Here is a 15,360-nt window from a genome sequence, read left to right on the forward strand (position 1 = left end):
CAAATAATATAATTTAAATGACTTACCATATAATAATATTAATCCATCTTGTTATATTAATAGATGAATTAAATAATTTTTTTCTTGATTAATATACGTTTAAATAAATTACCATATAATTTTTATGTTTTAAAATATAAAAATATTTGAATCATTTCTAAAAGTGATAATGCATATATGATATCATATTGTCATTGGAAAATTATTGGAATTTTTAGAATTATATATTTGATTGTTTTGCATTCATTTAACACATTTTTATACAATATATATAATGAATGAGTGAATTTAATTAATATTATTAAGTTTAGATTAATTAGTTTTCTAAAATCTATGATTTATTTTATTCACCACTAATATAAACATAATAAAAACCGTTTTTATAATGCTTTCTATAGTATCATATGTATATGTATCTCATCAATTTATATAATGTAATCTAGATATTTAATTATTTCTATAAACAAATTATGTTAATTCTTCTATATTTAAGATGCTTATTTGTATGTTTAGAAACATGGATTAGATTAGATAATTCTATAAATAGTTTCCTTTTAAAAACTTTAATTAAATAAATAAAAAATAAAAAAAATCATCAATCAATCAAATTATAACAATTAATTGGAAAGTTATTCTATGAGCGACACGTCAGTATAAATTATTAAAGTAACTTTTCAATTAATATATAGGAAGACAGCTTCTTTTTAAAAACTTTAACTAAATAAATGAAAAATAAAAAATCATTAATCAATCAAATTATAACAATTAATTAGAGAGTTATGAGCATACGTCAGCATAAATCATTAAAGTAATTTTTCAATTAATATATAGGATGATATTTACTTATTCTCACAGAATGGTTTCGCTCATTTTCTCGCTCGACATTGTAACCTCTCTTTGATTAATCAATAAATATATGTCTGTAAAATAAATCACAATCGAGTTTGATCATCTTAATAAAACCGACCAAGCTCATACTAATATTTAACAAGTGGACTTTATTTTCCTCGTCCACACATTAATGGGCCTTTTCAGCTCATCGGTGTTACAGTCTCTTTTTACCTTTTGTTCATTTTCATTCCTTTTGTAAATGATTTTGACTATTATCCCCTACATATTAGAGGAGAAACAATTTTAAAACTTACTAGGGGTTTGCCCGCCCTACGGGCGGATTAGTTTACACTAAAACTATTATTTATTAACTATTTTAATTTTATAGTAGAAATATAAAACATTAAGAGTTAGATTTAGGATTTTGCGTATAGAAACATTTTAAACCTTAAATTTCAAATTCAGCATATATTAAAAATAAGATTATGTTTGGTAGAGGATACACTAATAAAAAGAGTTGAGTAGTATATTTGAAGAAAATATAAGAAAACATATATATATATATATATATGACGAATTTATTAAAGTAAAAATCTGTACTGAGAAAAGGAACATGATCAAAATGAAAAAGATGGACCTCTGCGTGAAGAACATTAGTTTTTTACTTTATATTAGACTCGTTGTTGTTGTGTAACTATATAAAGTAAAATATGAAAATATGTATTAGAGCCTTGACAAAAAAAAATATGTATTAGAGAAAAAAAATATGTATTAGAGGTCACATAAGTTATATAACAACTGTGCTCTAATGGTAGCTGGTTTTCTCTCAAAAACCCAAAAGGTCAAAGATTTGAAGAATGAAGATTAAACAAAACTTACCAAACTTGTAACTGTTGTTACAAATAAAACAGAGACATTTGAAATAGTCCTCACAACTAATGATGATGAGACATTGGTTTTTCTTTTACATTTTAAACTTAAACCTTCTAAAGATTCAACTGCCTTCTTGCACCTATGAATCACTGAATCCTGTTTCACTTGCAGCCTTCTCTGTAGTTCAAGATTACAAACATTAGCAGCCACAACGGTAAATGTTCCAAAGACGCTGATGTGGGTATTGTGTATGTGCCTACACATTTCTCATGTTGATGTTTAGGCTATTTCTCATTCATGTCTCTTGACACCAGCATTTCCCTTTTACATCATCGCAACATATTCTCCATACTCAAACATCCATCCTGCATTTTGGGTAACCATAACAGCTCGAAAAGACAAACATCAGTGAAATACATGTCAAGAGGCAAATCTTTAAATTGTCTTTATTGATTTCTTTGATTACATCTTGAAGAAAAACATTGGTCATCCATGTTGAACATTCGAAAAATATGTGCGCCAGATTCAGCTTTCTATGTGCGATCATCAAGAGCCCCTGAAAAAAATTAGCCTCCCAAATCAAATCATGGGATTTTAAGTAACATTTTTTTTAGTTTGTATGCTTAACAAAAAGGCATTTGCGATGTAAAGAAAGCAATACCTTCAACTGTTTTTCCTTGATTGCAGAAAGCATTTCCTCTTCTCTCTTTAGCATTTCCAACAGATCAATAGCCTGCAACAAAGCTTAATCATCAGAAAAAGCTATATCCTGTGATAGAACATACAATTCCAATAAATGATTTTTAGACAAACCTTACAAATGGCCCAATTAATCGTGGAGACACCTGCAAATAAAACATGCATAAAGATCATATTAGTTTTTTTTTAACTTCATCATGGAGAAGAAGCCTAAGTCCGATTAGTATCCCATCTTCAAATAAGTAGTTGTTGATATATATTTTCATTTTAATTAGCGAATAATGATGAATCAAAAACAAATTCTTAACAAATACCTACTTAAAAGGTGAATAGTATCAGTATTAATAATATCTGTTTTCTGTATTTGTCAGTACCATCAATTATTCATATCAACAAAACCTAAAGAGCTCCGTATGTAATGTCGATTAGGTGAAGCAAATAGCTATTGATGAATCTGAAAATTTGAAGCGGTTTGGTTCTCGTAACGTCAAACCCACTGATTAAAAAAACAAAAGGTAAGATAAGGAGGACAAACTTTTCATTAATCAAGAGCATGACCACCGTCTGCCTGCGGAGAACAACCGGACTTCAAATCTGACAGCAGGAGAGGAGATGAGAGGTCAACATTGTTGCAGGTTAATTGAATGGAAGAGATTTGATCACAGCATCCTCATTATTTATAGTGTATATATCTCTGAAGTTTTTTTAGGTAGAAAAAGAAAAAATTAAATGTAACGTAGAGGAAGGGGTTGGTATAGAAATTAATGGAGAATCTTAATTATAATCGTTTCATGTTCGAACTTTTCGTGTTGTGGGCAGTCTGTTCGTGGTCTCTGACAAACGGTGGGACTTAGGGTTTAGGCCCATTTTTTACTCTACGATTTAAAAAATAAACAACAAAAGCCCAAACCATATCAATTCGTAATGACGTGGATCAAACCTGCAATCTGATTGGCTAGAATTTCCCATCCGACGTGGACAGGTTAAAAACACTCCATATCTTCCTTTTAGTATAGGATAGATCTTACTGGCAAAGAATATGACGTGGTGACGTGGCTTCACGAGAAACTTTTATTTAGTAAAACGTTTAGGTATCACGCAGAGAATGTTTTTCACCAAAATTATGAATTTAATACGTTCACACTAACATTCCTTAAAAAGAATTTCATACCATCTATATTTTCTCAACAAACACTTTTACGTGATAAACCTTCAGGTTCAAATTCGATTAGTTGGTTTATCAATCCTTTCAATATAATCATAGCATAAATAAAAATTTATTATTCTTCTATACGTTTATGTTAAAAACGGCAACTCATATGATCTATCACCATTAACTCGACAAATCCGTAGAGACGACAAAGCGATGAACTTTAGTACGATGCCAAGTGTTAATGAAAGAACCTTTTTCTCCATACTTGCTTTTATACATTTAAGCAGATCACTCACGTTCTTCAGAACCGCTTCTCATTGCTGAAAGAGAACGTTGAAAATATATTTCTAGATAAATGTGTTGTACTCGGTTTTGTTACTGCTCGATGAGGTGATCTCTATTTCGAGGAGACTGAATCACTGTAAATCGTCTCGGCTTAGTGTATTAGTCTTCTCGAGCAAGCAATATAAGCATGTGAGTGTCACCACCTTCGCCGCATGAGATCTCTTCGTTAGACGACCTTGAAGATGAGAATAAATTTCCAGGAACGAACCACCAGCAAGTCACGTGTTGGAACAACTTTTACAATTTAGAGGATCAAATAAGCTTCAATTTTTTTTATTACGCAACTACATTTTCTGAATTTAAAGGAGCTATACTTTTTTTCACACAGTTATTGTTTTGCTTATAATATTTTACCGATTTTATTTGTTAAACCCCTAAGTCCATAACTACTACAACGTGATAGGCAAAAATATAAAAAAAAATATTTTCCAAAGCTTCTTCCAAACTTGCAAACACCATATATTAAATTTTAATAATAGTGAACCCATTATAAAAAGTCTCTGGCTTTGCTCCTGATAACTATCATACATTCAGTTATATCTAACTATCGCTTAAAATATACCTTATGTTATACATAATCATAATATATAATTTCAACACTAATATAAACATTTTATTCCGCGCAAAGTGCGGGTTACTATCTAGTTAACGGGAAAACGGAAAATTCATGCTAGCACTGTGGGTTGGTGAGAAATTTCATACCCGTATATTGGAGACGAGCTTAAAACATTCCTCCACTTGAACAAAATTTGAATTAAATGCCTAAACTATATAAGCCGTTGATGATATATGCCTTGAAAGGTAAGACCATTTGAAATTGATGATTGATTGCCTCAGGGTTAGTTAGATGCAGCCAACGATTTTTTCCCTCTGGCCTATGCGGTGACAAAGAAGTCTCCTCAGATAGTTAGCGTTGGTTTCTCACTAACATCAGAGAGACTGTTTTGAGTATTGTTCTAATTTTAGCCGTGTCTCTCTTGTTTGCGGCGATATGTACACCAAACCTGTCACGGACAAGCTCGAAGAGTTCAGGACGTCTTCTCAGTGCCGTCCCTAAAATTTATGTGGCTTAAAGCATTTTAGTTAAATGTGGCCTTATATTTTAAATATTTAACTATATATTTTTGTTTATAGTGTTTAATTAATTTAATACATTTTTGTAAGCAAACAACAATATAAAATATGTGAATCATCCCTAAAAAGATGTTTATGTTACTTATATTTGGTTTCAAGCTTTAAATGCATGAGTTAAACAAGATGTTGGCCTCTTGAAGTTTATTAATTTTGGTAATGATAATATACTAGTAAATTTTTTGAAAATGGTTGGAAATTTTAAAACCTTATACAAACGATTAGTCAAACTAAAAAATACAATGAAAAAAGAATGAAATGTAAAAGCAGAATAAAAGATATATGGTTGAACAGAGTGAAAAAAGAGTATAAACAAACAAAACAAAATGATAAATCAAAACAAAAAAGTGATAAAATCTCTATTACGCTACGAGAAAGAACGATGTTTACAACTAATAAGTCAAAGTCACTTGACCTAAACCTAAACATACTTAAGCTATGTGGCCTCATTTTTTTTTTATTATTTGGTGGCCTAAAGCTTATGCTTCACCAGCCTTAAGCAAGGGACGGGTCTGCGTCTTCTGTTATTTACGCTGTGATGCCGGTAGATAACAACAACGCTTTTCAGGTCGCAGCACCTTCAGAAGTTGATGACGAATGGACTCAGCATGCACTGTGGGGATTTTCAAAGCAAAAAGTTCCCATGCCTGCATGCTCTGGCCGTTTGCAAAAAGCTGAAAATCAACCCTTTGCTGTATGTAGACGAGTGTTACACTTTTGAACGGTATTGCAAAACTTATGCTGCCACTTTTTCTCCTGTTCCGGAGTTATCAGCTTGGCCGGAATCTTCCGGAGTTCCGAGATTGTTTCCTCCGCCACCAACGCAAAACAACTCCTAAGACCAGTAACAGGAAGAGCTGAGAAATGTAAATTTTCATCTGAACCGAACCGGGCATTTTAGTATGTTTATGTAGTATCTTGTGACTTTCGGAAGTAGGGTTTTAATTTTACAGTGTAGATGCTGTAATGGAAAAACAGAACGTGTGTTGATGCGTATGTGATGATTAATCCGGTTTGTGCGAGAATTTTTGATGAACCGATACAAAAAGCAAAGCTGAACCGGATCGTTAATTGAATACAAAAACCAAAGCTAAACAACGGAACTTGTTGTTTAGCTCCGTTGATACATGTACCACATCTGATGACAATACAAATCTAACTTCTCGAGGTGGGTTCATAACTCTTCTAATGTAGAATATGGCAATCTTCGTTGGTTTATCGTGCAAAAATACCTTAAAGTAAGAAGTGTCATACCCGTGTAATATAAAAGACAAAAAGTGACACAAGCTGTAGTATTCTCATATACATTAACAATAACAAGTTGTAAAAGATTCCCACCAAAAGAGTTAATGGGTAGATGAATAACAAATAAGATTTAAAGAACTTGTACGAGTATATATTTTATTATTGCATAGCACATGCACCAGACGACTTGAAGTCAATGAAGAAAATATCAAGATCTAAAAGTAAGAACAACGTTCACATTTAAAACCATTTGAGCCGAGAGATGCGCTCTTTTACTTTTAACTCCTTGCCCTCAGTCTCACTTTCATCTTTATAATAAACCACTGATACCTTTGTTACAACATACTTCTTTTTTTTTTTCTTGGTTGCTACTAATTGCTATTGTTGAGAGATGGAAGTAACATGTTTGGGAGCAGATGAAGCATGGGACTTATTCCGCGAGAAAGTTGGTGAAGTGACCTTAGAAAGTCACCCTGACATCCCTGCGCTGGCGAGAATAGTTGTTGAAAGATGCAGAGGCTCACCGTTGGCAGTCAGCGTTATCGGCGTGGCTATGGCAGGCAAGAGCTTGGTGCAAGAATGGCGGTATGCAATCGACGCTTTGACTTTATCTGCGGCTAAGTTTTCAGGTATGGAAGATGAGATCCTTCCGGTTTTGAAGTTTAGCTACGATAGTTTGAAGGATGAGAGAGTGAAACTGTGTTTCCAATATTGTGCTTTATTCCGAAAGGGTGAACACATATGGAAAGATCATGTGGTTGAGTATTGGGTAGATGAAGGCATTATAGATGGGAAAGAAGATAGATACAGAGCAGAAGAGGAGTGCTACGATATAATAAGATACCTCGTTCGTGCTTGTTTACTGGCGGATGATAAACATGGGAACACAGTGAGCATGCCTAGCCTGGCTCGTGAGCTGGCCTTGTGGGTAGCATCAAATTTTGGGGAGGAGAAAGAAAACTTTATTGTGAAACCCAATGAAAAACTTGGTGAAGTTCCAAATGTCAAGGACTGGGGACAAGTGAGTAGGATGTCATTGTCTGAAAATAAGATCAAGAAAATAAGTTGCAGTCCAGTTTGTCCTAAGCTCAGAACCCTGTTACTCGGGTATAATAACCTGGAGAAGATCTCAAGTGGGTTCTTTATGTGTATGCCTAATCTTGTGGTTTTGGATCTAGCTGCAAACATTGGCCTCAGAGAGCTACCTGATGGGATTTCTAGGCTCATCTCTTTGCAGTATCTCGACTTAAGCAACTGCCTCTAGCAAGTTTAAAAGAGTTGAAAAGGCTTCAACACCTGAACCTTGAGTTTACAGGCTTCCTCAAAGAAATTGCTGGGATATCAAGTTTATCTAACTTGCAAGTTCTGAAGCTCTATGCTTCCTTTGATTTAGATATCAATCTCGTGGAGGAACTACAGCTTCTGAAGCATTTAAAAGTCTTAACAGTCTCTGGAGGTGATGCCTATGTCTGGGAACAGTTGATGAGTAATCCTAGATTAGCTAGTTGCACTCGCAATATGTATTTTTACGAATGTGAAGCAGGAGAAACTGGCATATCGATTGCAGCGACTTCTAGTAGGCTTGAAGAGCTTACAATATATGAGTCCAACATAAGAGAGATAAAGATTGATCAGAGTAGTCCAAAAACCATGTGCAACTTCCAGTTCCTTGTCAAAGTGGAGATCAGTGAATGCCAAGGTCTGCAGGACTTGACGTGGGTGCTCTTTGCTCCGAATCTTGGTTGGCTAGATGTTAGAGAATCACCGCAAATCGAAGAAATAATAAGCAAAGACAAAGCTGCCAAGTTTATGAATGGTGAAGCAACTATGATGCCCTTCCTCAAGTTGAAACACCTTGATTTAGCTTATCTGGACCAACTGAGTAGCATCTACTGGAGTCCTTTGTCTTTTCCATGCCTAATGAAAATCAGTATATTCGGCTGTCCGAATCTCTGGAAACTACCTCTTGGTTCCAGCAGCGCCAACGGCTGTAACCTTGTCATTCATGGAGAGGAAGAGTGGATAGAGGAGCTTCAATGGGACGAGGAAGGTACTAAGGAACAGTTCACCCTGAAAGGTCGAAAGGTTAGTTTTTTAGACTATCTCCAACATCATTCTATTTTTTTATTCCAAAATAGAGTTTAGCTTAAGAAATGTTCCAAAATTTATTCCAATTTCTACTTCATTATAGAGTAAAAAATGAAATTACTAAAAAAAAATTTTATTACTCTATTTTCCACTCCAAAATAAAGTAAGGTTGGAGTAAACTCAACTCCATTATGAAGTTACTCTATTTTGAAGTATAAAAATGGAATGATACATTGGAGATGCTTTTATTGGTATAACCTTCTGTAGGTTTATGAGCCACTTGTTTGATTTTGACATCTTAGAAACCTTTTTGCAGAGTGAGCCTGTAGCTGCTTATCCACAAAACCAGTCGGAGTTAGAACTGTTGAGGAAGAGAGTAGTGGATCTTGAAGAAGAGAACAGATCAATCAAACAACGGCTTGAGAGTATAGAGAGGTTTTTATGGCAGCAACAGCAACTGCAGCAGGCAAGGCCGCATCAGCAACCAACAACGGGCATGCTTCCACCACAAATTGTAATTCACCAACAGAGGCAATCCCAAAGAACACTTCCAGACATGCCATCAAAGTATGTTTTTGTTTTCATTCTTATCTACATTTAGGTACTATATTTTATTTTATTTTCAACAATAGCTACTCTAATTTAAAAGGAAAACGCCTGAACATTTAGGTACTATCTAAAAAAGGTAACTATCCTTTTCTATAAAGGTGATATTTCGCATTTGATGATCCTAGTGCCTCTTAACTCTGCAGATCAAATCAATAAAAGAAATATACTTACCAGATATGAATGCTAAATACTAGAGAGCAAGTTGTAGAGGGTAAGTAAGTAAGTTAATAGTTATCTTCTTCCTTTTTGTTCTTACTACTTAGACAATAGTTTCAATCTATGTGTTTTGTGTTTTTTTCACTCGAACAGGAGTCTCAGAGCAGTTTGAGAAATCGAAGAAGTTGAAGGAGTGGATAGCAGGAGGACCAGATTACACGTTTCTTGAATATGAAAAGCCAAGCCAGACAACATTCAATATCAATTTCATGAAATAAGAAGAAACTTTAAGTGTGTTTCAAAAAAGGAAAAAAAAAAGAAACAAGAAACCTTATGTTCATTTTCCGTTAAGTGTTGTTATCCCTTTAAATTGCTCTGTTTCTAGCAGGATTCTGTTAAGTTGTGATACGATATGAACACAAATGCTTTCTTTCTTGATTTGTGTATGGTTTTTTGCAGTATTTCTCATCTATATGCTGAACAATGAACATTAGCTTCGAGAATAACCCATCTGTTGAGAGAATTTTGATGCGTCACACATAAGCATGAGCATTTCGATTTTCGGTAAGGTTCCAGTTCGTAATTTTTTTTTTGGCTTTTGGTTTTCTGATTTTATTGATATAGGAACAATCCGATTATTTCTGAAATTTGTTTCGGTTTCATTATTTTGGTTTTTAGTTTGGTTCAAATAACAATATTAGGAACCAGCTACTATCTGATAAAATTATGGGCCAATTCCGTTCTAGTTTTTGAATAATTAAGGTAAGAAAACAGATTTTTCAAATAAAATATCGGATCATTTGAATAAATTTATTTATTTTTGATAAAGAATATCCATATAATTATGATAATTTTTAGTATTTTAGACAAAAAAATATTTGGGTAGTTTGGTGTGTTGGGTAATTCGGTTTATAACTAGTTTTTAAAAATATTTGGTAATTTTAAAACTAGATATAATTAATATTTTATGTTCTTATGTTTTGGAAATTAAGGTACTCATTTGATACTCGGTTCGATTCCGGTTTGATTTTTTGCTTTTCGGTTTTAGAGATGTAAGTACCGCTTAGATATTTTGTGAACATCAGTTTTGTTTTAAATTTAGTTTTTCCAGTTTATTTCTGGTTCAGTTTTTGCTTCTCGGTTTATATACACATGCCTGGTCACATATTATTGACACTTGTTTTAGATATTCAGGTATGTTCATATTCAATCAAATGGTGAAAATTGAATTGATCCTTTGCCATCTTCATTTAGAGGCTAAAAAGCTTTGTTTAAACGGTTACATTAACTATGAATATATTTGTATATTTAAACATTAATTTCAAGTTATAGCCACTAAGAATTTCAAATTACTGTATATTTCAAAACTAGGAAACTTGATGAGTATACCTCTTTACATGTTCATTTCAAAATTACACATATTTACTCGATGAGCTTTATGAGATTTCACTAGATGTCCTCTCCTAAATTTTAGATGGGATTATTTCAGACTTTTACAACTTTAAATGAGTTTCCTTTCACCCAAACTTCAATATTAAAACCTATCCGAAATTCCTTTTAAGACGAGTTTTAAAAATGCATCTAAATACAATTTTTAGCATGTGTTTAATTGTTAATAAACGAAAAATAATTCCTTTTTATTGCTTAAAATAATCTAACAATACTAAAAGGGAGATATGCTTAAAGGAGAAGCATGCCACATCCTCAAAAAAAATCAACCAATCAGGATATTTTAATCTACCAGGTCAGCATTACTTATGTCGACTAAAGATGAAAATAGGCCCTTACATTTTTAAACGGCCCAATTTATGTTTAAGTTTTATTTTCGTGACATATGACCCAGCAAAATTATCTCCTCCTTCTTCACGCCGAGCAGTCTCTTCATTTTCCTATGCAATTTTGATTCTCAACTGTAATAGTTGCTCTCCACTACTATAATAATTCATCAAGGCCTCTTCAATACTATGAATCCAATGGCAAGCAACCCCTTCATTCTCCCTTTCTTCACCTTATATATGTTACTTTGTTTTATCAATTCTCCGTAGAACTGCTAACAAACAATCTACTGCATCCATGGCAAACAAAACTTGGAAATCAACTACAACGGTTTCAGCTGCTATATTATGTTGTCTCTGGATGATGAAAAGAAATGATGTAACTATAAGATGAGACTGTTTCTCTGATAGCACCAACCCTCAAACTTAAGAGGACCTTGATCTTCATGACACCGGTTTAGAGCCGGTGGACAAGTCAAACGGCCATCTCATTCTGGGTTTGTCTTAAGTCTCTAACTTTTAATCTCATTCTCTTAAATTAATTGACTGGATTTGATTTTGAGCTCAGACGATGTAGCAGTGTTTTTTTTAATCCACATTGTACACAACTATACAACAAAATCCATACATGTCTTGGTTTGATTCAGAAAAAAAAATCATTTTTATTTGCAGGAGGTTAATTGGCTACAAATTCGGTGAAACCAGAACTTACTGCTCTCTGCTCACATTGGCGGTTCTTTGTTTAAGTGGATATGTTTCAGGTGAAAGCTTTGCATCACAATGTTACTAGCAAAAAACTTTGGTGTGGGCGATCCTCACTCTCATGTCTTTTAAAACTTTGAGGCCATATTCTTCTCTTAAATTATAATCTCAGTTTATGTGGGGGTTAATTAACACATTAAAACTTTACTCTCATGTTTGTTTTGCAGTGATATTGCTTTGTCGATGGTGATGAAATATGCAGACAATATTGTAAAGATAATAAATTGGCAAATGCATATTCAAATCGCCAGCATATGCCCTAAGTAGTAGTCACTTTTCTACACAGGGATTAGCCTTTATCAATCTGTTACATCAGGGCAATGCTTTATCATTGTATTCCTATTCAGTTTCTGTCTTCTCTTTCCTCGGTTCAAAGTAAAGTTAACCACATTTGCCTCTGCCAATACAATTCATCTATTATTTTACCATAAAATTTCCTAACGAAAGAGCTGATACTTATTGTGTTCCCACTTTGCAGGGTCGTCACTATTTCAGTACATTTGTATTTCGCTGGGAACCTACGATGCTAGCAAATAAGGATCTAAATACTTCAGCTGCCAGAAAAAAAAATGTCACTATTCTAGCACATGGATAAATCTTATTTAACAAATGAGATTTTGTATACCCGGTAATCTTCGCATTTGTATTCCTACTTTGGTTATATTGTCTCAGACCATGCATTTGGAGTACTTGCAAGTTGCAACATCTTCTCATGATATGGTTACGAAAACAAACTTACTTGTGCTTTACAAGCTTATGCACATATATGGTTCTTTACGTAATAATATGCTATATTCAGCATAGATTGTTATAGGACTTAGTATACTAAAGAAATTTTCGGTCTTTTCAGGATAAGCCGGTTCATAGTAGGAGTCAACAAAAATATGGAAGCTATTAAGCATATATTTTCTCTTGGTATCCGATTCAGAATGAGATTTAAAGGAGAAGAGTCCCCTGAGAGGATGTAAGATTCCATTTTTATCCTTTTGATCATTAATTCAGTGTTTTTGATTATGGATCATTGAGTTTCTTCAGATTTTACAGGGTACGATTCCAGGAACTGGAGATCTATCTTCACAATTGCCAGCTTCTAAATGGAGATCATTGCAAGTTCAGTTAACCATTCAACGTTCTTTCAGTTTCACCGCTTCTTCTTATTATGCAGTAATCGTTTTCCTATACAAGATTGTCTCTTCCTCTTTAGGTCTAATGGGATGAGCCAACAACAAAGTAGAGACCCGGCAGAATCTTGCCATCTTCCCCTGTTTCAACGCCTGCTCAACAATCACAACCAAAGTGCAAGGGATCAAGACCAATCAAATCATCCAGAAAAGCAACTTAAAAATACATATGGAGTTCCCAGTTGGCAAGAACCCATCACTCCAAGCGCAGCTAACGAGCCGCAACAAAAATTGACAACCTAACCAAAGTAATCATTTTATCACTTGAAAACTCAGATAGATGCATTGCAACAAAGTTCTGAAATGTGATCTTCTTTGAAATTGGATTCAAAGGTACAAATGCAAGGTATCTGCTGGTCGTGCGGTTGATTTACGTCTGTTGAAATGATTAAAAAGCTTGGAGAGATGTTTGAGATCCAAGGACAGTTTCTTCCTCATAACAAATGGATTGTTGTCTTCACAGATGATGAAGGAGACATGATGCTTTCTCGAGATAGATCCATGGAAGTAAGCAATTATCACATGTAGTAAAAGCCGTTTTCTGTTTAGTCTGAACTAAACCAGATCTGGTTGAAAACTATTACTATTACTCTTAACGGTTTGCTAATAAATGTTTTGTTTTTCTATGGAATTGTGCAGTCAGTGTTGCAAGATGGCCAAGAAAATATTTATATATACGAGTGGTGAGGTCAATAGAATGGCAACGAAATTGAAGATTTCTTTGTCGTTAGAGAATGAAGACATAATGGATTAATAATCGTCATTAAATGTGATAGTTTATCTCTAAGTTAAAGTTATTTAGCGACGTTGTTTTAGTAACTTATGGTCGTAACGGTCTCTAGGCTATAGATTATCAATCTGTGTATAAAGACTTTCATAGTCTTGGGCGTTATTTTCCCCGTTCGTGTCGGTTTTAAATTTGGCAATCTAAAATATTTTGGTTTCGGACAGTGATTTATGGGTTGGTTCCATAACAATTCAGTTTTCAAACCAAGTACGTCATTACAAGTTTACAGCATCAGTAAAACATGGGTGGGATGTTTGAACACATTTTCGTAATCAAATAATGTTATACGAGCTACTCAAACTTGCAACAAGAAGCAAGATATGGTTACTGAAGATGATGAGAATGTCAGCGTATCCAAACTTCAACCTGTTTTAACTCCAGTGGTTGTATATGTACCTCTTTTAGATAAAATGTTTATAAATGGGATAAAATATTCTAATTTTGGACTTCCGATAAATAGAATCTGAGAAAAAATCAAGAAAAAGTTAAAGCCATCACAATTAATTGATAAAATCAAAGTCCCTCAAAACTATGAAGTAATAAAGTGAACTTCATATCTTTGTTAAACAGTAGTATTTTTTTTTGGGGTAAAAAAACAGTAGTATTAAGCATTAAAACATAGGTTGTTTCATATGACTGAAAATATTATATAAGTGGTAAGGTGAACTGACAGAATACTATGAAAACAACGTCTAAGCAATAAAAAAGAAATCTAAAACAAAAAAAATATATTTTTCGTAAGCAAAAATATAGATCACTATCATAATATTTATATTTTACAAATTTTTAATTCATCTCATCTTATAAACTAATAAATTTATTTACTAAATTCATTATTGTATCATTAGAGATATTTAGAAAATGGTCTTAGGTCTCGATTGACAAAGCATTTATAATGCATTATGCTCTTTACTATCCAATCAACACTTATTGGAAAAACATTTACAAAAGCATTTACAAGATTCAAAAGTTTTCCAAATTTTTTTTTGCTGAATACTTTTATATGGAGCTTTTGGTAAAACATTTGCATTTAGAATATATAAATTAAAATTTAATTATAAAAATATTTTATTTTATAATATCAAAAAAATTAATATTATACTAAAAATAAATTTTAAATATAATTTTTTATACAATAAACATGATTCATTATTTTCGACACAAAATAAAAAATTTAATATAAATATGTGTACATATATATATATATATTATTAGAGATAAACAAATAATATATCATATACTAATTTTATGATAATTTTATATGTAAATTATTTACTACTTTATTAAACATTTTATTAAATCATTAATGAGATAATGTAGTTTCTGCATCAAATGCTTCTTCATCCTAATGCTACTGCTTTATTATTAGTTCTAGCAGTCAATGTTGTAGTCTTTAGAAATGATTATTGTTGTAGAATATGGTTTTAGTTGCAAGACTGGTATTCAACAATCGATTTTAAAATATTAACGTAAACCTAAAATAATATTTTAAATATATTATCGGAGTATTTATATCTCCATGCATTTGTTTATGATGAATTTGCGATTTTTTTAACTAAAATAATACAAAACATATAAATAATAGTATAGAGTTACTAAACGTACAAAAAAGGAATCCCAAGTACCTTCTTCATTTTTGGTTTCATACAATAGAAATAGAAATAGAAATATATTATACAATATCATAAACTATGTGCTATAGTGAGAAGAAATTTAAAGCTAAAA

General features: G+C 32.7%; 3 protein-coding genes across 9 annotated transcripts; 2 read left to right on the forward strand and 1 right to left on the reverse strand.

The window, feature by feature from the left end:
• Positions 1 to 1,680: 1,680 nt before the first annotated feature.
• On the reverse strand, positions 1,681 to 5,531 carry LOC103839626. Of its 5 annotated transcripts, XR_004451787.1 has the most exons (6): positions 2,939 to 5,484; positions 2,518 to 2,549; positions 2,366 to 2,437; positions 2,171 to 2,260; positions 1,965 to 2,069; positions 1,681 to 1,881 (listed from the first exon to the last, which is right to left on the reverse strand). XR_004451787.1 is itself a non-coding variant. In XM_033281002.1 (5 exons), the coding sequence occupies exons 1-5, from the start codon at positions 2,943 to 2,945 to the stop codon at positions 2,034 to 2,036; spliced, it is 237 nt and encodes a 78-aa protein (XP_033136893.1). In that variant the 5' UTR covers positions 2,946 to 5,483; the 3' UTR covers positions 1,681 to 2,033. The 5 variants fall into 5 exon arrangements, 2 of the variants coding, with proteins under 2 accessions (XP_033136893.1, XP_033136892.1); XR_004451786.1 differs by adding an exon at positions 2,778 to 2,857 and having other exon boundaries at positions 1,681 to 2,260; positions 2,939 to 5,531; XR_004451785.1 differs by having other exon boundaries at positions 1,965 to 2,260; positions 2,939 to 5,469.
• A 1,137-nt stretch (positions 5,532 to 6,668) lies between these two features.
• LOC103839728 (probable disease resistance protein At5g63020) lies at positions 6,669 to 7,541 on the forward strand. Its single transcript, XM_009116216.1, has one exon. It carries the CDS (start codon positions 6,669 to 6,671, stop codon positions 7,539 to 7,541), a length of 873 nt encoding a protein of 290 aa, XP_009114464.1.
• A 169-nt stretch (positions 7,542 to 7,710) lies between these two features.
• Positions 7,711 to 13,792, forward strand: LOC103839625 (putative disease resistance protein At1g63350). Of its 3 annotated transcripts, XR_004451783.1 has the most exons (4): positions 7,711 to 8,362; positions 8,682 to 8,932; positions 9,118 to 9,185; positions 9,284 to 13,792. XR_004451783.1 is itself a non-coding variant. In XM_033280973.1 (3 exons), exons 1-3 carry the CDS (start codon positions 7,760 to 7,762, stop codon positions 9,128 to 9,130), a joined length of 867 nt encoding a protein of 288 aa, XP_033136864.1. In that variant the 5' UTR covers positions 7,711 to 7,759; the 3' UTR covers positions 9,131 to 13,792. The 3 variants fall into 3 exon arrangements, 2 of the variants coding, with proteins under 2 accessions (XP_033136864.1, XP_033136863.1); XM_033280973.1 differs by having other exon boundaries at positions 9,118 to 13,792; XM_033280972.1 differs by having other exon boundaries at positions 8,682 to 13,792.
• Positions 13,793 to 15,360: the final 1,568 nt, after the last annotated feature.

The sequence above is a fragment of the Brassica rapa genome, chromosome A09, assembly GCF_000309985.2.
Source record: "Brassica rapa cultivar Chiifu-401-42 chromosome A09, CAAS_Brap_v3.01, whole genome shotgun sequence".
In the NCBI taxonomy this organism is placed as follows: domain Eukaryota; kingdom Viridiplantae; phylum Streptophyta; class Magnoliopsida; order Brassicales; family Brassicaceae; genus Brassica; species Brassica rapa.